The sequence below is a fragment of the Pan paniscus genome, chromosome 10 (genome assembly GCF_029289425.2).
Source record: "Pan paniscus chromosome 10, NHGRI_mPanPan1-v2.0_pri, whole genome shotgun sequence".
Taxonomy (NCBI): domain Eukaryota; kingdom Metazoa; phylum Chordata; class Mammalia; order Primates; family Hominidae; genus Pan; species Pan paniscus.
The window spans coordinates 34,532,361-34,560,139 of NC_073259.2; the positions used below are offsets into that span (position 1 = coordinate 34,532,361).

General features: G+C 33.8%; 1 protein-coding gene across 2 annotated transcripts in view; it reads right to left on the reverse strand.

Moving 5' to 3' along the window:
* Nucleotides 1–5,570: 5,570 nt before the first annotated feature.
* The window catches only part of SLC16A7 (solute carrier family 16 member 7), a 188,091-nt gene continuing 165,882 nt past the window's right edge, over nucleotides 5,571–27,779 (reverse strand). For both annotated transcript variants that reach the window (XM_008978459.4, XM_003824821.5), the window contains 3 exons: nucleotides 14,428–14,571; nucleotides 10,315–11,133; nucleotides 5,571–6,363 (listed from right to left, as the gene is read on the reverse strand). In XM_008978459.4, coding sequence (XP_008976707.2) covers nucleotides 6,107–6,363; nucleotides 10,315–11,133; nucleotides 14,428–14,571 — 1,220 coding nt within the window. In that variant the 3' untranslated portion in view covers nucleotides 5,571–6,106. The remainder of the gene's footprint in view (nucleotides 6,364–10,314; nucleotides 11,134–14,427; nucleotides 14,572–27,779) is intronic.

Consider the following 27,779-nt stretch of genomic DNA (forward strand, 5'->3'; position numbering starts at 1 on the left):
TCATTAATTGCCTACTGAAATATTCCTGAACATTGCTCACCTTATTAACAAGTATATATGAAGACTGAAAAACATGTAGATCATGCAAACAAGTGTAACTAAATACACCAAAGAAACAAAAGTCCATACTAAATATGTCCATAATTAAATAAAAAATGCTAAACAAGTTTTACCTAGATATTATAAAAACATAGAAAGGAAAACATTTAAAAAATAACTATATAAAGAAAAGGGGGGAGATGATGAAGAAGCAGGAGCTTGGGATGGGAGATGTAATTTGATCTAAATTCCCATATGCTCCTGTAAAATCAAAAATTCATTCTGCAATATTAATTTTGCTCTTAAGGTAGAGACTTTTAAAATGACCATTCTCAATACTACAGCAATTCTTCCCTGATTTGCACATAAATGAATTGAAGTGAAGAAAAAGCAGTAGAGGAGAGAAGACTAAAATAAACCAGATTGTAGCACCCTGTAAAGAGCTAAAATCTCCAGTGTACAAACAACTGATAGGAAAGAAAAGAAAATCAGAACTATAAAAAAATGACATAAGCTCAGAAAATTACTCATTTTTAATTGTATCAACAAAGATAATTTATAATTTTGATCATGCAAGCATTATAATTACTGATAATTGGGCCTCTCAGCTTTTAAGTGCCTTCTCAAACACGAGCTCTGCATATGGTTGTGCAGAAATCAAAATCTTAAAGAGAGATGAGTAAAGTCAAGTTTGTAATATTAGTCTTATATTCTCAATATAGATGCTAATTAGTGCTCTGAATGGTTGTGGTTAGAAATCTTGTTGGTATGATGTATCAGTGATGTCACTGCATTGATGGAGACAGAATAATACATAATGGTGCAATGTGGTGATGGTAAGCTTTGTTACTCAATATTGTCAGGCACTTTAAGAAAATCAGAAACATTCAGGATAGTGCCAAAGAAGATCAGTTTTTCAAGACTCTAAAATCATATTCAATTATATGTGTATGTAATTATAAATATGTGCATCATGGCTGACTTTGAGAAGAATGCAGCGCCTTGTAAGTGCACTATTTGAATAGAGCTAAGGAGAACTATAGTCTAAGGACTGCAAAAGTCTAGATGGAGAAGACAAAAGCAATGACACTTGTTTTCTCTACAGAACAAATAGACAAAGAGGTGAATGACAACAAAGATGTTCAGAGAAACTTGAAAAATAAGCTACGGTGTAGGGTAAGTTGTATTAAATGATGAAAATTAATATGTAACTGTATGGGTAAACCAAATCATTTGTATCTTATAATCTTTTTTTTGGTAGCTAGGGATAATATTATAAATGGAATAATCACTAAAATTCTAAATATAATGTTTTCTAGTAAGAATATTTTACTTTTTTTTTTTTTTTAATAGAGACAGATTCTCACTCTATTGCCTAGGCTGGACTGCAAGTGGGGCCATTATAGCTCACTGAAGCCTCAACTTCCTGGGCTCAAATGACCCTCTCGTCTCAGCCTCCCGAGTAGCTGGGACTACAGGTGCACATCACCACATCCAGGTAATTATTTTACTTTTTGAATCATGATATGTAGCAACCAATCTGGGAATTATTTATTCATAAAAGATAACATTTTCCTGCTAACTCCAACCTCAGAAAAAATGTATTATGCCTGACTCAAATATGTCATTATTTTTATGAGAAAAAGAGTCATATTGAAGTAATTATGTCTATATGTAATAATTATCATTATTTGAGATAATTTGCATTGGGGAGAAAAGCAGGCAATCAGAAATTACATATTCAAGGCTGGGCGCAGTGGCTCACGCCTGTAATCCCAGCACTTTGGGAGGCAGAGGCGAGTGAATCACCTGAGGTCAGAGTTCAAGACCAGCCTGACCAACAAGGAGAAACCCCATCTCTACTAAAACAAAACAAAACAAAACAAAAAAAGCCACAAAATTAGCCGGGCATGGTGGCACATGCCTGTAATTCCAGTTACTCGGGAGGCTGAGGCAGGAGAATTGCTTGAACCCGGGAGGCGGAGGTTGTAGTGAGCCGAGATTGCGCCACTGCACTCCAGCCTGGGCGACAAGAATGAGACTCAGTCTCAAAAAAAAAAAAAAAAAAAAAAAAAAGAAAGAAAGAAATTACATATTCAGGTTCTAGCAAATGCAGTTCTCTAATAAACACTAAATAAATCATAATACAAGTTACAGTTAAACCTAATTGTTTTACTATATAGGATGTATCTTTTTTGTACCTATATTTTATCTTCCTTTGCTTCTCTGGCCTCTATTGGGAGGCAGCACGGTAGTGAACACCTCGGGGATCTTTCTGGTTAGGTAAACCTGAGTTTTAATTTTGGTTCATACTACCTTTTAACTTTGGGTAGTCTGCTGAGCTTCTTTGTTTTTTGTTTTCACTCATCTGTCATATCAAGCTAGTAATAATTCTGCCATGGTTTTGGTTTTCATATTGAAAGGCATTACATAAGCAAAATGCATAACATATAAATATTAGTTCCCTTTCCACTATGCATCCAATCTCCCTATTAAATTAAGCCTAAAAATAATAATTTTTATTTTGTTTTATTAAAAGCCTTCCACATTCTACATATGAAAGGGATTTTTTAAAGGTGTTTTAGATAAAAAATGTTTCAACCAACTGACCAAGAATATCTCTTCATATTTATGTCATCTACATAAAAACTTACATTTATATCATATATCTTTTAGTCTTCTTTTCTATATTCTTGATTGTCATGTTGTACAGCCAGAAGAGAATGAGTATAAATTATCTAGATTTTTTAAAGTGCACATTCAAACACAGAAAATCTAATTATTTTACTTGTTTCTTAGTATTAGGCTGACGCCAATGAGTCCATGAGCTAAAGGGTTGAAACTTGGCACCAAAAAAGTGATTATTTATGAGTCCTGTAGATTTATGCTGAGAAAACATCATGTCTTCCAATGTGAAATACACTAAAACCTGATTTGTTGTCTCTTAAGGTGTGCTAGGTGAATGCAAAAAGGATCAGGAAAGGGGGTGAGGATAGGTCAGGAAAAGTGCAAACCCAATGTTCTATTCATAAATTAGTGATGGCATATTTAAGGTTAAAAGTAGTAAAAAATATGGGGGGGCTCAGTTAACATGAATGAAAAAATAGTTAAAGTAGCCATGAATTATTTGGATACCTTGATTTAATGACACCCTTTCTTCTGTACAATTTCATAATGTGGGAATAGAGATTAGTGGGGATTGTAGTGGTATACCCTGACTTTGCTTCATGATATCTCAAATGTTTAAAACCTATTATTCCCTAGAGAAAGAAATGTGTTCATGCTAATTGTTGCAGAGGCAGAAGCCAAATATATCTCCTCCTCCATTTATGTGACTATATAATAATGAAAATCCTTGGTTGATACACTTTTCTCAATCTTGGAAAGATTCTGCTAAAGCAGCAAATCTTCTAATAAGTTCAAGAGGGTGGGGAGAGTGAACAAGTAGAATAATTTATATTACCCTGGAACAATTCTGAATCCTGTAGGTATTTATGTCACTGTTTCAATTGTGTTCTGGTTTAACTGTCAATATTTATGCATAGCAGTTAACGTGTGTGCATATTTGTAACTGTGCAGTGCTACCGCCAGGTGTGACTGTACAAATCATGTGCTTTGAATGTGCAAGTTTTACTTTCTTTTCTAACAATTTAATACAGTGTTAGAAATAAATAACGAATGAAGACAACCAAAGAGCAGCCAGACAAATGTGAACTGGTTTTGACGTGACGAGAAACTCATCAGTAAGTAAATAAACCTCCTCCCTGGAGAAGGCCACTGAAATGCACCCAGGAGGATGTCTCTACTAGAAGGTAATAAAAAATATATATAATGTAGTCTTTGACCTAAAACCTCATGATTATTACTTTGCCATTTATTTCCCCCTGGTATCTGATGTTCATATTAGTTTAATGTGCCTTTTCAGAGAATTCAAGACACTTTTTGGAAAGTAGAATTTTTTTTTGAAAATTTATGATTGGAGAGGTACTACACAATTTAGAGGTTACATTTCTTGACAAATCTGAGTTGAATAAAAAAGAACTAAAAATATAAACATAGCTAATTCAAGAATCAAGATCGGGTGAAACTAAATTAAAAACAGCCGTAAAGTCCCACATTTTCCCTAATTTATTTACCTATGATATTGGCACATCTTGTTTTACTTAACATTTGAAAAATACAAATATCTCTTCATATGCAAAAGAGCAAATGTTAAATGAAAAACTGAATTTTATATAGCTTCCTAAATATGAGCCACATGCTTAAGCAGTGAATTAACTTTATGAATCAAATATTTAATGTTAACTATTACAAAAGCCTGGTATCCAGGTGCAATCTCACCAGAAAAAAATAGCACCTGCCTTTATTACAATAAAAAAAATGGCTAATTCCCTTTGACATCTTAAGAGTGACACTACTTTAATTGTCAAGCACTAAATACTTTTTAAATTAATCATAATGTTAAACTTCAGATTTATAGATATAAATATTATATTTATAACTTTAGTCATAATGTACAATTTCTTTCTTGTTTAAAAGTACTTTCTCACTCAAAATGGTATTTATAGTTTAAAAAGAATATGCCTCTGTATTCAGGAGTGATTCAAATTCCCAGATGTTTTCACATAGTTATGAAAATGGGAAAGTGCTGAATTAAACTGGGCTGCAATATTTCAAGTTTTTCGCTATCAGGTTATAAACTATACCTACAATTGCAAGTCATACAGTGCCTCTATTTCTAGAAGGCTTTTTAAGTTTCCTGGCTTAGTTATGTCCAAAGGCAGCAGGAAGTCTCATCGGTAGAGGGCAGAATTTTCAAGTGCTGCCATTCTTATCCTAGGAGGCATTTCCAGTGGTTGAGCACAAGGCCTGTTTGTAGTTTGCTTTTGCTCTTGCATTTTGTGGAAGGGAAGGAACTGAGAGAGCTTAGAGGGTTCATTAAAACCACCCCTCACTCTCTTAGTCGTAGTCAGATGGAGTATTCATAACAGTAACCTCCAATTACCACTATGTGTTGGGAAAAATTAGAATTCGGTCTACTTACAATCCTGCCAACTAGGATTTTACTTTGATATTTCAGTATAACAGTGAATCTGGATTGATGCCTGATTAAAATAAAATCCCTGATTATTACTTTCTGGATTACGAACTAAAATCCCTGTAAAATCAATGGATGTGGCTCATTGTTAAGAGTCATGCAGACTTTTACATATTAGGTAAGAATTCTAAACATTATTTGAGGGTTCTATTCTCTAGCACCAGATACTAATGCTCCCTACTCAAAAAAAATCATGTGCATGGATTAATCAAGTCTAACCGTGCTCAGATTTAATGGTTTAACATTGATTTTCTTTTCGTTGTCAAACTTATATATGCAAATATTTTTATAGTAGTCAGATGTTATTTTTGAATAAGGATCACCCTCATTTTTACCCATGTGCTTATCTTTAAAACCAACATTGTAAAGTAGCACGCAGACATATGTTTCTTTGATCTTCATGGATTATTTTTACCTTAAAAATAAATTATCATTTTTTTTTTGAATTTGGGTTTTATTCTCCAGATACTCTGTGTACATGTGGGTAAGTATGTGGGAGTATGTGTGTTTGTGTGTAAGAGGGGATAATTAATTGTCTCTCAACTCTATCTCATACTTTAATATCAAATAAAAAATGAAATGTATAAAGGGTCACTTTGTAGGATTAGGCATCCTCCTTCTACCTACTTAAACCAGGGGTTTGGGATTCAGAATTCTCCATATAACCAAGACCAAAAGTCACTGGAAGACTTTAAAATTAGTATTTTAACCACCACACCCAGAGTCAGGTATGGAAATAAACCTATAGCATGGATTCTTTCTATGCATAATCTCAAAATTTAACTATCCAAATAAGTTTTTAAAAACTAATTTAAAATTTGCCATTGAGGAAAATATCATCTCCATCCTTAATTGTGATTCCTCATTTCAGCTAAAACCTTTTCTAATACTTTTTACTTTAAAAAAACAAAATGAAAAACAAACTCCTAGACAAAGTCATAAACACTGAAATCAGAGATGTGATTCTTGTTAAATGTGAGTTTCTCTTTCTGAGGTTACACTCTGTGCATTTGAAACTTTGACGTTAACATCTTCCGAATGTTTAGATTTGCTCAAGGGTTCAGATTCTCTGGTCTTCTGCCTTGCATTTTCCTCCTTCCTTTCCTTTGCAAGCAATCTATAGTTGATAGCATTGCCAATGAGCAGCCACACGCTTGCTGCTACCACAATAGCCCCACAGGACATGTACATGTATTTATATTCTCCAGTTAAATCCACCAATTTACCTAGAAGACAAAGAACATCTTTTAAGTTGGCATAATAAAACAGTCATATAATGATAAAAATTCAAACAAATTATTCTTCAAAGTATATTCCTCTTATTTAAATTAATGTCAAATAAGACTTTAAAAATAAAAAAATCTAGATTATGACTTCTACATATGCTTAGTAAAGGTATGCAGAGACACTTACAGTATTATATTACTAGTACATTAAATTTACTAAAAATTATTTCTCTCAATAAAATATACAAACAAGACAAACTAGGCATTTTTTGTGTGTATATATTAATACATACACGAGTAAGGTATATTTTTATATCTATACATGTGAATATAGACATCTCTATTTACAGCACACGTTAGGATTGCTTCACCCTTTCCATGCTTCCTTTTCTCTTCAATAGAGAAAAATTACTTTCTTTAGGAGAAACCCAAAGGCTTTTACATGGTTCCTAACAGTGTCTAATATTTACTAAGTAAGTGCTTTCTCTATGCCCCATACTAGCCTAAGAATTTTATCTGTAATATCTCACTTGATCCTTACAAGGAGTACTGTGAAGTAATCTGGGCATGGTTATGTAGCTAGTTAGTGGTAGAATCTAGACTCTTAACTGAGGTCTGTCTGTACTCATTCTTAACTACTCTGCAGAATGGCTTCACCTAACCTGTTGTTTAAGTGCCATGTCACTATTTGAGCTAATCCTAGTTTTTCACTTTATCTGAGTCTAAATTATTAAGGGGAAACTAATCAGTAAAAAAACTATTCCACTTGATTATTGAGACCATTTAAAATCTAGCCTGGTGCCATTTAATATGAAGGTTAATTGACTTTTAAAATTTTGTCAGCTTATATTTAGTTTTGTCTCTTGCTTATGCAGGAATCTAATTCTTAGTAATTATTAACAGCAAAATTTAGTGTATACAAGTCTATATAAGTTAGCATATGCATTCCAAGTGATTCTGATATACAACTTTCAAACCAGTCTGTTTAGTCAGAATCCATAGCATTCTCCCTAGAATCTAGTCAGTGGCTCAACATTAAATTTGGCTACTTGTAATATATTACCTATTTAAACAAAATTTTCTGTTTTAATCAGGTAGATGGTATAATGGGTTTATTTAAGTAAGCATGACATAGTCATAAACATAATAAAAATTGCATAATTTTAATTTGCTTTCTTAACTTGAGTCAAATATTTCTATTTCTACAATGATTATTATACTTCTAAATATAAAAGCATTAGGTCCATGGCCCATCAGAGTTAATACCACTTTGGGCTGCCACATCAGCATACTTTCTAAATGTTTTAAGAATTTTTTATTGCGGCACTATTCACAATAGCAAAGACTTGGAACCAACCCAAATGTCCAACAATGATAGACTGGATTAAGAAAATGGGGCACATATACACCATGGAATACTATGCAGCCATAAAAAATGATGAGTTCATGTCCTTTGTAGGGACATGGATGAAATTGGAAATCATCATTCTCAGTAAACTATTGCAAGAACAAAAAACCAAACACTGCATATTCTCACTCATAGGTGGGAATTGAACAATGAGAACACATGGACACAGGAAGGGGAACTTCACACTCTGGGGACTGTTGTGGGGTGGGGGGAGGGGGGAGGGATAGCTTTAGGAGATATACCTAATGCTAAATGATGAGTTAATGGGTGCAGCACACCAGCATGGCACATGCATACATATGTAACTAACCTGCACATTGTGCACATGTACCCTAAAACTTAAAGTATAATAATAATAAAATAAAAAATAATAAAAAAGAAATATTTTAAGGATCAAATAATAATTAGCATAATACCTCTAATAAGAAAAAAAAAGAATTTTTTAGCATCATCAAGAAACCAGATATGCTTTCCAGAACTAAAGCTTCAATTCTTTCTGAGAGGAGCAGTGAAAGTTCAGTCTGAAAAAAACAAATATGAAATAGAAACCACACACTCCCTACTTTTCACTGCTGTGCTGCAACTATATAGGGCATAACAGCAATAATATTCAATCATTCAAAAATATTAACTCAGTGCCTACTATGGGCCAGCAGTTGTAGCGATAATCAAATACTATAGAGAAGAAGCCAATCTAAAAGTCAAGAAATATTAGGGGTAGCAGATGGCAGACATGGAATGAAAAAATGGGTATATAATGGATACAGTCTGAGAGTTTCAACAATAGGTCTAAAATCAATTATTGCCATTTGCTACCAGTGGCACATGGTTTGGCAATGTTAACACAATAAGCATTCAAAAATATTGAAACTGTTTTTTAAAAATATTAATGCACATTATCTGCTCAGGTGGGAGTGGCCAAATAAGATTCCTTTATTTTAATTCTTAGAGTCTATCCCCACTATGTATTTGGACTTGATTCTTTTTTCATCCCCTCATGCATGGTAACTACTCTGTTGACACTAAGAATTGTGTGGATAAGAATAGGCTCTAAAACTCAGTTGATCAAACTAATTCCGTATGAAAAGAAGGACCAATTGTGCTTATCTTATGTAACAAAATCAACTGCCTGATAAATAACAAGACCTACTGGCTTTCACTCTCTTTTGACAATTGTTTTGATGTCATGGTATATTTATATTGAGAGATATACCACCTAAAACACCTGTGCTAGATACCATAGGATAGCCCTGGTGGACAGAGAAAGACAACAACCACACCACCTAGGTCTTAGAGCCGACTTTGATACATTCCTAACCAAGTGAAAAAAAAAATGAAGAGACAAAAGGTCAATGATGTCATTAAAATTAACAAATTAAACATAACTTTTCACACTTTCAGAATGGTTCCTTGATGTCATGTAGAAAACAGTTTAAAAACTGACTAAATAATGGAAAAATTTACATTTAGCCTGGCAATGACTCTGACCATGAGAGAGCAGGCCAAGAGTCTAAGTGAATACTTAAGTCCGGTATTAACCAAAACAATATACATTGGTTGCTGGCAAAGGCTGGTGCACAAACAGAATGTAATATTTATAACATTTAAAGTCTAAGACTAAACAAAGTTTTAACTTCAAAATGCTCTGATACATGTCTTTAAACCATAAGTTCAGAAGGCATAATTTACTTCTAAAAGCATTCACCACTGTAATTCAGAAGGAAACTATAAAATAACCACAAGCAATTCCAATAAAAATCTAATGCTTCTGTAATGTATATTTTATCTATTTCTCTCTCTCTCTTAAGTATCAGACCAGCTTCTCAATTTGTGAGGGTATTCTTTGGTCATGCTCTAAACATGTACTGCATCTTTTTACTGAATAATTTAGCACAGACACTTTTATTGGCATCTTTGAAAATATTTCAGATCTTAAAAGCTGAAGGTAATCTTTCCAATTTATAAACATGGAACATGAGTGGCCCTCAAAAAAACTGTGAATAAATTTTCGGTCATCCCTGTCTTTCTCTATATGGAATAGATACATGAATATATTCTTATCAGTGATATTATAAATGTATTTTCTCAGCATGTAACAAATTTCAAATTAATATATCCAATGTACTCAACTAAAAAATAGATTCTGACCTTTTGAGAGAATATTTTACAATTTTGGCTCATTTCAATATAAACAGACGAGAGATCTGTTCACCAATGATAAAGATAAAATAGCATTTTTTTCTGATATATTTTTAAGAGACCAAAACAACTGAAGTAGATAAAAATCCTGAAGATTATGCTACTAATTATCAGTCTAACATAAGTTCTTAAGTTCACAGGTCCAGGTTCTGAAACAAATTTAGGTCTAAAATTGACTAATTATGAAATTTTAAAGTTTATAATAAAACCTAAAATTAACCTGCCCATATTCCTTCAGGCTATTAGTATTATTATAAAACACATTTAAACATCTGTATATAAAGTCTCAGTTAATGGATATTAATTTTATGCTTTACATTTTCCTTGATGAAAAATGTTCTTACCTGCAAGAGGAGGGCCAAGAAGAACTGGGCCACACTCCACAATTGTGACAAGTCCGACGGCACTGGAAAATCTTGGTGCACCCACGAGGTCCATGAGAGTTTCAAAGAGAACACTGCTAACACTCCCAAATCCAAGGCCAAAAAATACAGCATATAATACCAGGCTTGTGTAGTCCTGTGCCAGTGGGCACAAGAGGTGACACACTCCATTGAACATGATTGCAAAACTGAAGAAGTACTGAATTCGAGGTCGAATATATTTGGAGTTTGCAATTAATCCTACAGAAGGCCTAGCAAACATATCAACGAAAGCCATAACAGATAGCAGAAAAGCTGCCGAGTACTCATCAATTCCTTGGTCTTTAGCATATGGAGCCAAGAATATAATGGGGGCAAAAAAACCTAGGAACATAATGACATTTCCAGACAGATATATCAGAAATCCTCTATGCTTAAAAAGGGAGAAATCTAAATACTTATTAACTTTTTCCCAAGTTGATTTCTTCGTTTTGATTTTCTTCGGGCTTGAATCATCTTCTGTTTTGCCAGTCTTATTTTTAGACTTAGAAGTGCTTTGATTGGGTCCAAGGGGTCTCATGAGGGAACCAGCCACACAGGCATTCAAAAGTAGACTTCCCAAAATCAGGAAGCTTCCTTTCCAGCCAAAAGTATTAAAAAGGTACTGATTGAAAGGAGCCAATGAACTTAAGAAAACAGGACTTCCTGCCATGGCCAATCCATTTGCCATGGGTCGCTTCCTATAGAAGTATTTGCCAATTATGGTTAAGGCGGGTTGCAGGTTGAAGGCTAAACCTAAACCTAAAAAGAACAAAACAAAAGTGGGGGAAAACATAAACACATTATGGCACTCACAAAAGAAATTACTCCTCAAAATGTACATTCAAGTGGGAAAGGCAGAATTAAAAACGCAATATCAGATAGTACATTTTGATTGATTATTATAAATGTAATTGCACAAAAACAATAAGGTTTTCATAACTGAACACTTGAAACGACAGTTTCATTTCAAGTTTAATTCCTTTAATTTTAAAGCACAAAAATAAAATTGAGAATTTCTACTGATATATCAACAGTCGTACAATAGGTTGAAACTAGGACAAAATTATTAGTTCTCAATTAAAATCATTTAATTTCTCAGATCCTTTCCTCTTGACATATACTTATATACACATATATAGAATAGATTTCTTCCTTGTGAGCAACAGGGCAATATAAAAATTAATACTTTCCTTTCGGCATTGAAGAATTATAAACAGACTAAAAAGGTCGTAATTTGTAACAATCTTATGTCTCCCCACAAACATTTGTTTCAATACTATGCAAATAACAAAAATTTCATGCTGTACATCCCTCACATTCCACATTTAATGTATATAGATGCACTTGTGTGCTAAGTAAAAAGGAATTTTTTGCTTGAAACATAGTTTTAATTCAGGGATTAACACTGATTGTTTATATGAGCCAAAGTCCCACTGTCTAGGGAGTTCCTTGGCAGTGTTGAGTATCACCTTTGGAAAATAAATTACCTCTTGTAGCTCACTAAGGCACTATTGAGCAATTGTAATAAATAAGATCCTTTAAAAAGTACATTGATTTAGGCTGGGAGTGGTGGTTCATGCCTGTAATCCCAGCACTTTGAGAGGCCAGGGCAGATGGATCATGAGGTCAGGAGATCGAGACCATCCTGGCCAACATGGTGAAACCCCGTCTCTACTAAAAATACAAAAATTAGCCGGGTGTGGTGGCACATGCCTGTAATCCCAGCTACTTGGGAGGCTGAGGCAAGAGAATCGCTTGGACTGAGGAGGCGGAGATTGCAGTGAGCCGAGATCATGCCACTGCGCTCTAGCCTGGCGACAGAGCAAGATTCTGTCTCAAAAAAAAAAAGTACATTGGTTTATATAAAATTGGGCTTATATAAACTATCTCTTGTTTTCCCTTAAACTAGGAATTACTCTATATTTATTTTAGGGGCTAGAGAGGTAAGAGTTCTTCTATATTAACTAATTTACCTAGATTGAAACAGTTCTGTAAAGTGGTTAAGTATTCCAGTTGTGAAATACACAGGTCTGTGTACAAATACTCCAACCCTTTAATACAGACAGTTTCTATAAGTAAGAGGACCCCTAAAAGCTGACAAGAAGGAACAAGAACATGCTTTGGAGAGTAACAGGACAGCATGTTCTCTAACGCTATACCTCAGCCATACCTGTGAGATATGCAGAATGAGTGTAATTAAATCCGATTTATAAATAACAAAACTGACCAGCCTATGGTCAAGTAGCTTGTAAGTAGAAGAACCCAAATTAAAATCCAGGTATTATGTTTCAGAGCTTAAGGTTTTTTTTTTTTTAATCTTATATCATTTTCCCCATTCTGTTGCCTGGAACTTTTGCCTTCAAATCTTAATCCATATTTTCATTTGGAAATAGTTGCCATCTCTTTCTCATTCTGGCATGGTAAAACAAACATAGGCTTGAAATCAATAGAACTGATCTACTCCAAATAGGTACCTATTTTATATTACTGGGCAAAACACTTAGACTTCCTGAGCTTGACTTCACCTAACAACACAAAAAGATTTTGCCAAAATAAAGTAAGTTTTAGAACTGTAAGATATTATATAAATGGTATTATGATTATTTGCAAATATTTATTTATGATCATCAAAATTCTGGGTACTCTGTAAAGTACTACGTATTCATTTTTTACATTTTTCTAATAACTCCTTTAAAAAGAGCTATTATTTATCTAATTTTATAGACAAAGAAAGTATGAGGGGGTTAACGTACCCATGATCACACAGATCATATGTGTCAAGTCAAGTTTAAATGCTACATCTGTCTACTTTTGAAAACCAAAGTCAAAGTATTTGCTGATAATGATTTAAAGTAAATCCCTCATAGATGGACTTAATAATTGAATTTGGGGGCATCAAAGTATTTAAGAGCCAAAGGAATACAATCCTAAGTTGAAACACCAATAATGCCATTGATATCTGTAGTGAAGGAAATAACAAAATCATCTTTTCCCTACTTGTAGGCGCATCCCGACTTCTACAGTCAAATGCAGTAGTCAATTTCTCTACACAAAAGAAAAGGCACTCTCTTCACTATGATAATGCTTACATATAAGACGGTTTTCATTTACAATATTAAATGCATTTTGTTATATCAAAAAAGGAGAGAGATGTGGATAGATTGTAAAGAGAAAGATTTTAACATCACTATTACTGTAAGCTTCAATACTTTTTTTCATCAAATGATGCATGAGTGTAAGATTACATGAGTGTAAATATGTTTGCCTTTTTATCTCTGGGCAGAAAGAAAAGATTCAGTCTCTTTATATATTGAAGTCCAATTTTTCCTAATATGTTGAATATAAATTTGTAATGCAATTTTTTATTTAGACTAATAAAAATAGTGCTTTCCAGGTGTACATATTGTGGTCATTTTGAGTCAATAGATATGTGCATGAGAAACAACTATCATCAAGTGACAGTAGGTCATTTTTAATATTTGCGTTAGAAGAAAGTGTGGCTCACCGAGCTTTTAAACAGGATCATTTCAGTAAGAAAAAGAAGGAACAGGGTTAATGAGCTCTACCACTAATCAGAACAAGTAACAATAATTTTATTGTTAAAGCTAAATCAGTGCATCCAGAAAATATCTCTCTGGCATCGTTTTAACATATTATGAGTGGAAAGTCAGATACTGCAAATGGAGATAAGTCATGAAAATAAGTTTTATAATAACGAAGGCATTTATTTACATCAGAAAGTCTGTGTCCAACAATACCATCTCCATTGGCTGAAGAGTAAAAAGCAAAAAAGGAAAAAAAGCAAACTAAAGCTGTTTTCTTTTTAAATTTATAACATGTAACTTGTCTGATAATTTTTTATTTTTTTAAAAATGAAATGTTTGCCCATTATATAGCTTGAATTTCAATGTACTAGATAAATATACTTTAAAACTGCATTGTTTATAAAAAAATAAATTCAAAGAAAATAAGACTTTTCTGTTGTTCATTCTTCTCATAGAGCTTTGAAAATAACAGAAGAGTTAAGAATAAGCTGAAGACTAAATGGCTTACCTGTAATGAATCCCATAGTGAGGTACAGCTGTACCACGCTGCTACTAAAGGAGGCCAACACCATTCCAAGACAGCATAATAAGCCTCCTGCTATCACCACCGGCCGGCTGCCGTATTTATTCACCAAAACACTACTTACAGGACCTACAGCAGAGAGAAGATAAAGAAATACTCAGTTGCTCTTGTCATTTATTTGTTTATCTTTAACATCCAATCATTTGGAAAGGCAAGAAAGCACATTTTAATGGTCAGAGGAGAAATACTAGTTCACATGAAACATAATGAGAACTTTCCAATACTTCACAAATGATCAGTTTGACAGGTTATTTTCAGTCATACGTATAAAAGCACATGAAATAATAAATTAGAAGTGTTGAACATATATTTTGTTGTAACCATAATCATTCAAATCTTGATGGAAAAGTTTTTCAATAGAACATAGCTAAAATATCCAAAACATCTTAAAAGAGGCAAGTAAATTTATGTAACAAAAAAAATCTAGGAATTACATAAATGACTTGTCTGTTAAAATTTTATTTTCTAGAATAATGTGTCTGTATACACATACATATGCCATTAATTAGAGCTGAAATTGTTTTTTAAAATTATCTTCAACAGTGATTTTTCTTTAATACTATAATTTGTTGATTCTAAGACACCTATTGTTTTCACATCCTATCATATTAGCAATAAGGATGTCTTACACCTAATGACTTTTTCCAATCTAGGTTCATCAAGAGGCAGTCATAGGTAGTAATGTTGTTATCGTGGACTATGCATGTCTGAATTTGGTTATTATTTCCTGTGGCTTGATTGGACAATGCTTAATCACATTTCAGTAGAACCTTTTAAGGAGCATTTGAAAAATGAATATAAATATAAATCCTGATTTTTGACAGGAAAATCTTCTATTGACACGTTCTAGTAAGGTAGAGTAAATAGCAACATCAAAACTTAAAGATTGGGTGTAGCTCTTTAGATGAAATCACTGGAAAAATGGTGGATCTCTCTGTTAAAATATATTGCACACTGACAGAATAAGCTTAGGTGTGAGATGTGAATGTTGAAAACTCAGACTCCAAAGTAATTTAGAAGAGTCCGGTAGTGAAAGGGAAGAAGGTTTAGGAATGCCTTACCAATTTTTTTAATGTATATTTTCCAATGTATGTCTGTGTGTGTATATACATAAAATATTCACAAGTGATTAAAATTATTAAAATAATCTGCATTTAAGTCTAAAAAAGTTCTTTTAGTAGTTATAAAAATTCCAAATGTTAAGAAACTGTGTTTTACTTCAGTGACAGCATTATTTTCTTTCTTCGTGTACTATAAAATAACAGTGTAACTTAATAATTGAGACTATCTTAGACTTGATTAAATTCCATAGTACTTTATGGGACTTGTCAACGTATAAATGGCTTGCTTTCACATTTCATTCTTAAATTAAAATTGTATTTCATCTGAAACTAGGGACACTATTTGGAGGAAATAAATACTAGGTTAGGTCAGAATTTTCAATCCAATATTTGGCCTAAAAAACATGATTTTTCAGCTAATACTATGGTATTAAGAATTTCCAAGTGTATTGTATTTGAGAATTTTTACATGGATCATATATAAAACACATTGAGATTCACTTATCAATGCACTCATATCCTTTTATACAAATATAATTATTATTTTTATTCTGCAAAAAAATTTAAAATTAAACTTCAGTGCCTAATACTATTAACTCCACAATATCTTTTGAAAGAATATTGGTAATAACACACAATTTCAGAAAGAGATAACTCAAACACAGAATACAAAAGTTTGCATTTATAATAGCAAGCAACATAAAACTTTAAAAAGGCCACATGAAAGAATGCTCTATAAAAACAACAGGGTTTGGAGGCAAGAACTAAAAGAAAATTGTACAAGTTGTATAAAAAGAATATAATTCTGTCCCTAACATGGTAAAGTTCACCTGAAGAGCTGAAGAAAATAAATTATACACGTAGAGAATATATATAACACATATTATATAAGACATACCTCAGAGACACTGCAGGTGAGGTTCCAGAGAACCTTGATAAGGTGAATATTGCAATAAAGTGAGTCACAAATTTTTTGGTTTCTCAGTGCATATAAAAGTTATGTTTACACTTTACACACTATATTAAGTGTGCATAGAATTATATCTAAAAACTGTGCATAACTTAATTAAAAATATTTTATTGCTAAAAAATGTTAATGATCATTTCAGCCTTCAGTGATTTTCAGTCTTTTTGCTGGTGGAGGGTCCTGTTTTGATGTTGATGGCTGCTGACTGATCAGGGTTGGCAGTTGCTAAAGGCTGGGGTAGCTGTGGCAATCTTTTGTTGTTGTTGTTGAGACAGAGTCTTGCTCTGTCACCCAGGCTGGAGTGCAGTGGATCGATCATAGCTCACTGAAGCCTTGACCACCTAGACTCGAGATCCTCCCAACTAAGTCTCCCTAGTAGCTAGGACCACAGGTGTGTGCCACCATGCCTGGCTATTCTTTTTAATTTTTTTCATAGAGACGGGGCCTTGCTATGTTGCCCAGGCTGGTCTTGAATTCCTGGGCTCAAGTGATACTACCACCTCAGCCTCCCTAAATGCTGGGATTATAAGTGTGAGCCATTGCACCTGGCTGGCAATTGCTTAAAATAAGACCAACAAGTTTGTTGCATCAGTTGATTCTTCCTTTCATGCTAGATTTCTTTGTAGCATGTGATGTCATTTGACAGCATTTTACCCACAGTAGAACTTCTTTCTAAACTGGAGTCAGTTCTCTCAAACCTTTCCACTGCTTTATCAACTAAGTTTATGTATATTCTAAACCTTTTGTAGTTATATCAACAATATATACAGCATTTTCATCAGGAGTAAATTATATTTCAAGAAACCACTTTCTTGGCTCATCCATAAGAAGCAACTCTCCTTGATTCAAGTTTTATAAGATTGCAGCAATCTAGTCACACCTTCAGGCTCCACTTCTAATTCTAGTTCTCTTGCTATTTCTACCACATCTGCAGTTACTTACTTCACTGAAGTCCTGAGCCTCTTAAAGTCACCCATGAGGATTGAAATAAACTTCTTCCAAACTTCTGTTAATGTTGGTATTTTGACCTCCTCCCATAACAGTGAATGATCGTGATATTATCTAGAATAGCAAATCCTTTCCAGAAGATTTTCCATCTCCTTTTCCCAGATTCATCAGAGGAATCATTATGTACGGCAGCTGTAAGCTTACAAAATGTATTTAAATTTTTTTATTATGCTTTAAGTTCTAGGGTACATGTGCACAACGTGCAGGTTTGTTACATATGTATACATGGGCCATGTTGGTGTGCTGCATCCATTAACTCCTTATTTACATTAGGTATATCTCCTAATGCTATCCCTCCCCCCTCCCCCCACCCCACGACAGGCCCCAGTGTGTGATGTTCCCCTTCCTGTGTCCAAGTGTTCTCATTGTTCAATTCCCACCTATGAGTGAGAACATGCGGTGTTTGGTTTTTTGTCCTTGTGATAGTTTGCTGAAATTGAAACTTGAAATGACTCCTTGATCCATGAGCTGCAGAATGAATGTTGTATTAGCAGGCATGAAAACAATATTAACCTCTTTGTACATCTCTATCAGAGCTCCTGGGTGACCCAGGTGCATTGTCAATAAGCAGTAATATTTTGAAAGGAACTTTTTTTCTTAGCAGCAGGTCTCAACAGTGGGCTTAAAATATTCAGCAAACTATGCTGTAAACAAATGTACTATTACACAGACTTTGCTATTCCATTTATAAAACACAGGCAGACCAGATTTGGCATAATTATTAAGGGCCACAGATTTTGCAGAATAGTAAATGAGCTTTGCTTCAACTTAAAGTCACCAGCTTCATTGGGCCCTAACAAGAGAGTCAGCTTGTCCTTTGAAGCTTTGAAGACAAGCATTGGCTTCTGCTCTCTACCGATGAAAGTCCTAGATAGCATCTACTTCCAATAGAAGGCTATTTCATCAACACTGACAATCTGTTGTTCAGTGTAGTCACCTTTATCAATGATCTTAGCTAGATCTTCAGGATAACTTGCTGCAGTTTCTAATCAGCATTTGTTGCTTCACCTTTCACTTTCATGTTAGCAAGATGGCTTCTTTCCTTAAACCTCATGAATCAACATTTACTAGCTTCTAGTATGCAAATAAACTAGAAGCTAGTAAATGTTGATTCATGAGGTTTAAGGAAAGAAGCCATCTCGCTAATAAACTAGAAAATCTAGAAGAAATGGATAAATTCCTCAACACATACACCCTCCCAAGACTAAACCCGGAAGAAGTTGAATCTCTGAATAGATCAATAACAGGCTCTGAATTTGAGGCAATAATTAATAGCGTACCAATCAAAAAAAGCCCAGGACCAGATGGATTCACAGCCGAATTCTACCAGAGGTACAAGGAGGAACTGGTACCATTCCTTCTGAAGCTGTTCCAATCAATAGAAAAAGAGGGAATCCTCCCTAACTCATTTTATGAGGCCAGCATTATCCTGATACCAAAGCCTGGCAGAGACACAACCAAAAAAGAGAATTTTAGACCAATATCCTTGATGAACATTGATGCAAAAATCCTCAATAAAATACTGGCAAAACGAATCCAGCAGCACATCAAAAAGCTTATCCACCATGATCAAGTGGGCTTCATCCCTGGGATGCAAGGCTGGTTCAACATACAAAAACCAATAAACATAATCCAGCATATAAACAGAACCAAACACAAAAACTACATGATTATCTCAATAGATGCAGAAAATGCCTTTGACAAAATTCAACAACCCTTCATGCTAAAAACTCTCAATAAATTAGGTATTGATGGGACATATCTCAAAATAAGAGCTATCTATGACAAACCCACAGCCAATATCATACTGAATGGGCAAAAACTGGAAGCATTCCCATTGAAAACTGGCACAAGACAGGGATGCCCTCTCTCACCACTCCTATTCAACATAGTGTTGGAAGTTCTGGCCAGGGCAATCAGGCAGGAGAAGGAAATAAAGGGCATTCAATTAGGAAAACAGGATGTCAAATTGTCCCTGTTTGCAGATGACATGATTGTATATCTAGAAAACCCCAATGTCTCAGCCCAAAATCTCCTTAAGCTGATGAGCAACTTCAGCAAAGTCTCAGGATACAAAATCAATGTGCAAAAATCACAAGCATTCCTATACACCAATAACAAACAGAGAGCCAAATCATGAGTGAACTCCCATTCACAATTGCTTCAAAGAGAATAAAATACCTAGGAATCCAACTTACAAGGGATGAGAAGGACCTCTTCAAGGAGAACTACAAACCACTGCTCAAGGAAATAAAAGAGGATACAAACAAATGGAAGAACATTCCATGCTCATGGGTAGGAAGAATCAATATCGTGAAAATGGCCATACTGCCCAAGGTAATTTATAGATTCAATGCCATCCCCATCAAGCTACCAATGACTTTCTTCACAGAATTGGAAAAAACTACTTTAAAGTTCATATGGAACCAAAAAAGAGCCCGCATTGCCAAGTCAATCTTAAGTCAAAAGAACAAAGCTGGAGGCATCACGCTACCTGACTTCAAACTATACTACAAGGCTGCAGTAACCAAAACAGCATGATACTGGTACCAAAACAGAGATATAGAACAACGGAACAGAACAGAGCCCTCAGAAATAATGCCACTTATCTACAACTATCTGATCTTTGACAAAACTTACAAAATCAAGAAATGGGGAAAGGATTCCCTATTTAATAAATGGTGCTGGGAAAACTGGCTAGCCATATGTAGAAAGCTGAAACTGGATCCCTTCCTTACACCTTATACAAAAATTAATTCCAGATGGATTAAAGACTTACATGTTAGACCTAAAACCATAAAAACCCTAGAAGAAAACCTAGGCAATACCATTCAGGACATAGGCATGGGCAAGGACTTCATGTCTAAAACACCAAAAGCAATGGCAACAAAAGCCAAAATTGACAAATGGGATCTAATTAAACTAAAGAGCTTCTGCACAGCAAAAAAAACTACCATCAGAGTGAACAGGCAACCTACAGAATGGGAGAAAATTTTTGCAACCTACTCATCTGACAAAGGGCTAATATCCAGAATCTACAATGAACTCAAACAAATATACAAGAAAAAAACAAACAACCCCATCAAAAAGTGGGTGAAGGATATGAACAGACACTTCTCAAAAGAAGACATTTATGTAGCCAAAAAACACATGAAAAAATGCTCACTATCCCTGGTCATCAGAGAAATGCAAATCAAAACCACAATGAGATACCATCTCACACCAGTTAGAATGGCAATCATTAAAAGTCAGGAAACAACAGGTGCTGGAGAGGATGTGGAGAAACAGGAACACTTTTACACTGTTGGTGGGACTGTAAACTAGTTCAACCATTGTGGAAGACAGTGTGGCAATTCCTCAGGGATCTAGAACTAGAAATACCATTTGACCCAGCAATCCCATTACTGGGTATATACCCAAAGGATTATAAATCATGCTGCTATAAAGACACATGCACATGTATTGTGTTTATTGCGGCACTATTCACAATAGCAAAGACTTGGAACCAACCTAAATGTCCAACAATGATAGACTGGACTAAGAAAATGGGGCACATATACACCATGGAATATTATGCAGCCATAAAAAATGATGAGTTCATGTCTTTTGTAGGGACATGGATGAAGCTGGAAACCATCGTTCTCAGCAAACTATCACAAGGACAAAAAACCAAACACCACGTGTTCTCACTCATAGGTGGGAACTGAACAATGAGAACACAGGGACACAGGAAGGGGAACATCACACACCGGGGACTGTTGTGGTGGAGGGGGAGGGGGAAGGGATAGCATTAGGAGATATACCTAATGCTAAATGACGAGTTAATGGGTGCAGCACACCAACATGGCACATGTATACATATGTAACAAACCTGCACGTTGTGCACATGTACCCTAAAACTTAAAGTATAAGAATAATAAAAAACAAAAACAAAAACAAAAACAAAAAAATGTACTAGCTTCAAACTTCTCTTCTGCAGATTCCTTACCTTCAGTAGAATTGAAGACAGTTAGGGCCCTGCTCTGGATTAGGCTCTGGCTTAGGGAATGTTGTGGGTGGTTTGATCTTGTATCCAAACTTCTAAAACTTTCTTCACTTTTCCTTTGCATTCACAACTTGGCTAACCTTAGTTCTACACACCTAGCTTTCAGCCTGCCTGTGCTTTCAGCACCTTTCTCATTAAGGTGAATCATCTCTAGCTTTTGATTTCAAATGAGAGACTTGCAACTCTTCCTTTTACTTGAACACTTAGAAGCCACTGTAGGTTTATTAAGTGGCCTAATTACAATACTGTTGTATCTCAGACAGTAGAGAGGCCCTAGGAGAGGGGGAGAGATAGCAGAACAGCTGGTCTATGGAGCAGTGAGAATGCACACAACATGAAACTTACCCTCTTATATGGGCACAGTTCATGGCACCCAAAAACAATTACAATAGCAACATCAAAGATAACCATAACAGATATAATAACAATAAGAGTTTGAAATACTGTGAGAATTACCAAAATGTGACACAAGACACAAAGTCAGCACATGCTGTCATGAAAAATGGTGCCAACAGAGTTTCTGAAGGCAGGGTTGCCACAAACCTTCAATTTGTAATTAATGCAGCATTTGCAAAGTGCAATAAAGTGAAATGCAATAAGTAGAAGTATACCTGTATTTTAATTTTTTGATTTTTTGCCTCTAAATGATAAAAAGGCAGTATAGTTATTTTCATTTTTTAAGTTTTGGTAAATGTTTTTGATACACTTCTCAGAAATGCTAAGTTTATTGACTAGAAATAATCTTTTTGTTAATCAGATGGTTTCCAATTTTCTGCTTTTCACAATATTGAGGGAAGATTCAAGTGAATTGTCAGTCCACAGATCATTACAAATAATTTTTGATAATAAATCATTATGTGATTTTTGGCAAGTTCAAATAATTGACTAATACTGAAAATAAAATACTTTCCACCGTCATCTACTTTATTATGTGAACAAGTTACTCAGCACGTACCTCAATTAAAAACCAAGAAAAACCAAGAAAGAAATATAATTGAGACAAAAACCTGTATCTGCTTAACTAGCACTAAAAATTATTCATCTATAGATATACAGGATGCCTATTGATTTCATTAAAAGGGACATTTCTAGTCAATGTTTACATTTTATTCAGTAATTATCTTATTTTGATTGAATCTGCTATAAAAGTATTATAATAGAATATTTTAACCATGTAGTCTTATGATCCCAGAAAATTTTTAAAAATCAGATGTATGTACAATGTTTTTGCAAATAAAAATAAAATGAATTAAGAATACTTAAACCCATGAAAATAATTTGCAGAGATGTAACAAAAATATCAGTTCAAATATAGATTGAATACAGAATTTATCATTTTTCTGTCCCATGATCATTCATTCATTTGTTTTTAAATGATTGATACTGAGCATCAGATTTTTTTTTTTTGAGAAAGATGTGGTCTCATTATGCTGCCCAGCTTCAAGTACAGTGACTATTCCTAGGCACTATTATAGTACACTGCAGCCTCAAACTCTGAGCCTAAAGTGATCCTCCCACCTCAGCCTCCCAAGCAGCTAGGCCTACAGTCATGCTGTACTTAACCAGACTAATTTTGATATTGAGATTCCACTGTTGTTTTAGAAAGAAGTTACTGTTTCTGTTCTTATGCAAAAATGTGTAGTAGAAAGAAAATTCAAAAGAAATTTTTAGACCTTTTTTAGTTCTGGGAATGATTGTTTTACATTGAATATGTCCCTTATGGACAATTTGCAGTCAGTGGATAATTTTAGAGATATAAATACATAATACATAAGCAACAGCACAGCTTTTCAGAATTTTGTAAGACCTTTCGTTCAATTCACAATGTGTCATAACTATATAAATAGTATAATAATAGAAACGTACTTATGAATTTATCTTAACACATTCCATTTGGATATTCAAGCTAGAATGAAACAATTCAATAAGAAAGCTTTTCATGAAGAGTTTCAAGGGAGTGTATAAAAAGAAAGGCTCCATATTCATCCCATTGCATTCTGGCTTATGACACGAAAATTGTAAAAAGTTTCTCAAATAGCAGGTGTAAAACAGAACAACTCAGACTCCAGAAACAGAGAAAATTCACATGACACAGTAGAATGACAAAGACCCTCTCCATTTGTTCTCCTTGAGTCAGATTACATTACAGAACAATTCAGCCAGAGCTTAAGTATACCACTCATTGTATATCGTGGTAGCCTGATGAGGGCCCAAAGAAAGATGGAATCCCCTTAATACAGTTGGCATAATGAGTAAAATCATATATAACATTGTATAAACACCATGTGCTACTGATTTCTCCCATAAAATGACCATGTTTAGGACTTCTCTTTTAGTAAATATTGTAATGATGCCCAGATACCATGAAAATGCTCTGAATTTCTGTTTAGAGCCTTGAAACCAAGGGAACAAATAGATAAATATGTGAAAACAAATGAGTAGCCCTGCCAAGAGTTTCCTTGGGCATTTTGGCATTGTCATTTCCAAGGAATTATGCCTGGGCCTCAGCCATTTACTTCTGTTTCTTGACAAGAATGTGTGTAGTTCACATGAAATAGCTACTGTTTAAGTTGATGTTCATTGATTTACACATGTACTCATGGTACATATTTTTAGAGAGCAATCTGTGCTACAAATAAAACTATATACTACAATTTGGTATCATTGTGATTAGTTAGAAAGAAAAATTAAATAAAATTTATATGAGCCAAACAAGGCAATGGTAATAAAAGAGTTGAACAAACAGATTCAGATGTAAGCAATAGTCTATGGTAAATCACTGTTTTCTGTACTCTTTGTATAACCAATTACTAGAGAGTCATATAAATGCATTGAGATTTTATATGTGCCATTACCAATAATAAAGCATTTATGTAACTTAAGTAGTACATTTACCAATCCAAATATTGGAAAAGTTAGAAACCTAACCATCAGACTTTAAGCGAACATAAATGCTTCTAAAACAGAAGATGAAAAAAGAAATCTAAATCTTATCAACCAGGTATTTAACAATACATAGTTTCATGTACCTAGGAATCATCCTGATTGAGTAAAGCTGCACTGAATCCTCAAGGATGTGAAGATCAAAAAGCTTTCAAATATTCTACCTGTAAACACAAGTACATTTTGCAGTAACTTCTTCAATTAAATATCATATTGTCAAGACGTGATTTTTTTTAATATTTAAAGTATTTGAAGACTAGTTGTTTAAAAAATACACGTGGTTTAATATTTAACAGAAGAATCCATGCACAATGTTACGATATATTTCACTAACAACAATGAAACGATTAACCAATCTGCTCCTTGCTTCATGCCTTTTTATTTCAGTAGTCCCCCTTACCCAAGGTTTCACTTTCAGCGTTTCAGTTACCTGTGGTCAACAAAGGTCCAAAAATGTTAAATGGAAAATTCCAGAAATAAATAATTCATAAGTTTTAAATTGTGCACTGTTCTGAGTAGCATGATAAAATCTCGTGTTGTCCTGCTTCAACCTGCTTGGGATGTGAATCCTTCCTTTGCCCTGTGTATTCACGCTGTATAGATTACCTGCCCATTAGTTACTTAGCAGCCCTCTTGGTTATCAGATTAACAGATTGCAAGAAGAAAAAAGGCAAGTATAGTACAGTAAGATCTTTTGAGAATAAGAGACCACATTCACATAACTTTTACTAAAGTATATTATTGTTCTTTTTTATGAATTGTTGTTAATCTCTTCTTGTGCCTATTTTAAGGGCATATAGTGTTGAGTACTATCTGTGATTTCAGGTCATCACTGAGGGTCTTAGAACATATCTCCCACAGATAAGGAGAGATTACTGAATATGCGATTGTGAGTTTACTATGAAATGCAGCTTAATCTCCAGAGCCCTGCACTTTTATAGGTCACTTCCAAGGACCTGGGAGGACCTAGAGATGTGTTCACATGGTCATAAGCTTAATAAAATTTGAAAGGTAAGACAACATTCATATTTTTTTTTCTCAAACAGTTTTTCCCAAATGGTATAATCTTTAGAGGGAATAAAATCTAGATTTATTCCTGGAAATGCCAATGCTTTTTGTCTGCACTCTACATAAAAGTCTCAAGTTTAGATTTATTTTAGTTTCACAAGGCCAAGTTTGAATTGTTTTGTTCTTGTAATAACGGGTATAGTTTCTGTGTATTTCTCGGACACTAAGATCTATGATAGATTTTTAAATTAATGTGATCCATAAAACTGGGAAAATTCCAGGGTGTTCACAAGAAACATATTTATTTTCTCTATGGCCATGAAGATCAGAGGCCATCTATTTTTGATCTACACATAAATCTCATTAGAAAAGCATAATTGCTAGGTTTAAAATGTCATGCTAATATTAGTTACTTGTGCAATTTAAGGAAGAAAAAAGATTGTTTATAGGAACTGACCAAAAACAATTCTACAGAAAAGATAGCCTTTAATATTGCATAAGTTATCCCAAACACACCACTGCATTGTTCTATATCTCAGAGGCAGAGCATCAGAGCATTCTGAAATAAAATATTTTCCCCTGAATTTATCTCAAATACAGCCTACAAATATTTTATAAAATATTTACTATTGTGCCTTAATAACATAAATCACAAGAAAGATGTCTATTTACATTCATTAATAAAACTGTTACTTTTCTGGAAATATAAATATTGTTTTTCATAGTTCAGTAATCTAAAGAAACATTGGGATGTAAATAAAAAACTGTATTCTAAAGGCAAATGATAAAATTAAAAGTATCTGGCAAATAACCAACAAAATAAGAACTTCAAGGATATAATTTACCATGTTTCTTTGCATCCCTAACTATTGTCAAGAGGTTTTAAGAAAAATGCCCATAAATATGAAGTAAATCTTATTCAGTGAACAAGAAAATGGGGTCCTATTTTAATGACCCTCGAATGTTTCCAATGGTATATAAAGAACAGACTTTAACAGACAGATAAAAGTGCAGCTATGTAGATAGGCACATAGAAAGATGGATTGATTTTAACTTAACTACTATGCTAGATACTTCTTTACACTCTACCCTAAATACTATAAAATATTTGCTTACTTTCATAATTCTGAAGGATAAAAGTTCCAAGTTACATGGTTATTATTAAAATACTCAGTAGTCATCAGATTAGATTAGTATATGTAGTAGTAGATTAATAATAAATGTCCAGTTTCAGAATGTACATGTCTTTCCTTAAATAGAAAAAAAAGTCCATACAGAAGACTCATAAAAAAGACTAATGATTGACCCAAAATATTTTCCATATCAAATTATGTAATACAGCTGACAGCCCTTAAAAATGGCAACAAGACTTGGAGATGAAACAATACATACATGCATTAAAATAATGTTATCCTAAAGCTATCTGACAAATGAAAATGAATTTGTCATAAATTGATGCCCAAGAACCAGTTCACTGTGAATTACAGACTTATCTTAAAACGAAGTGGCACAGAGATGTGCATGTGGTACTGTAGCAACAATAAATAATTATCATAGTTAAGAAATTTGTTAAATTTATAGAAATGCCAATCATATGAGACAGTGGTTTACACATTCTTCTCAAATACATATTATGTACATATAAACTGGTAATCATTATGATTCCGTTCACATTCTGCTGGGTCTATCTCTTTTTTTGTTTCTCCCTGCTTTATTTTTTTACATCAATATTATCATTTTATTCTATTTGTGTTATGAATTATTATGATTGAATAAATACCTTATAATAATTATGCTATCTGTTGTAGAGATTCTACTCCCCTTTTTGAGGATACCTCATGCTAGTTTCATTAAAAACAAAGTTTTAACATTTAAATGTAAATTATTCCCATCTTCCTTTGTAGAGGAAGTAGCATATGAGAAAATACAGTATCTGCTGGAAAATATAGAATATCCTTTAATAAATTAAAATCTAATAATTATTCCTAAGTTTTCTAAAATCTTTTTGAAAAATTTATTTTATTGTGGTAAGAACACTTAACATGAGATCTAGTCTCAACAAATTTTTAAGTGTACAGTAAAGCATGGTATAGTTTTTTTCTAATTTTTTTTTGTTAATTGACAAATAAAATTACATACAATTGACCCTTGAACAACTCACTCTGTGTATGCAGTTTTGAATGCATGGAGGATTGGTCCCCCTAACCCCTGTGTTGGACCCTGTGTTGTTCAAGGGTCAATTGTA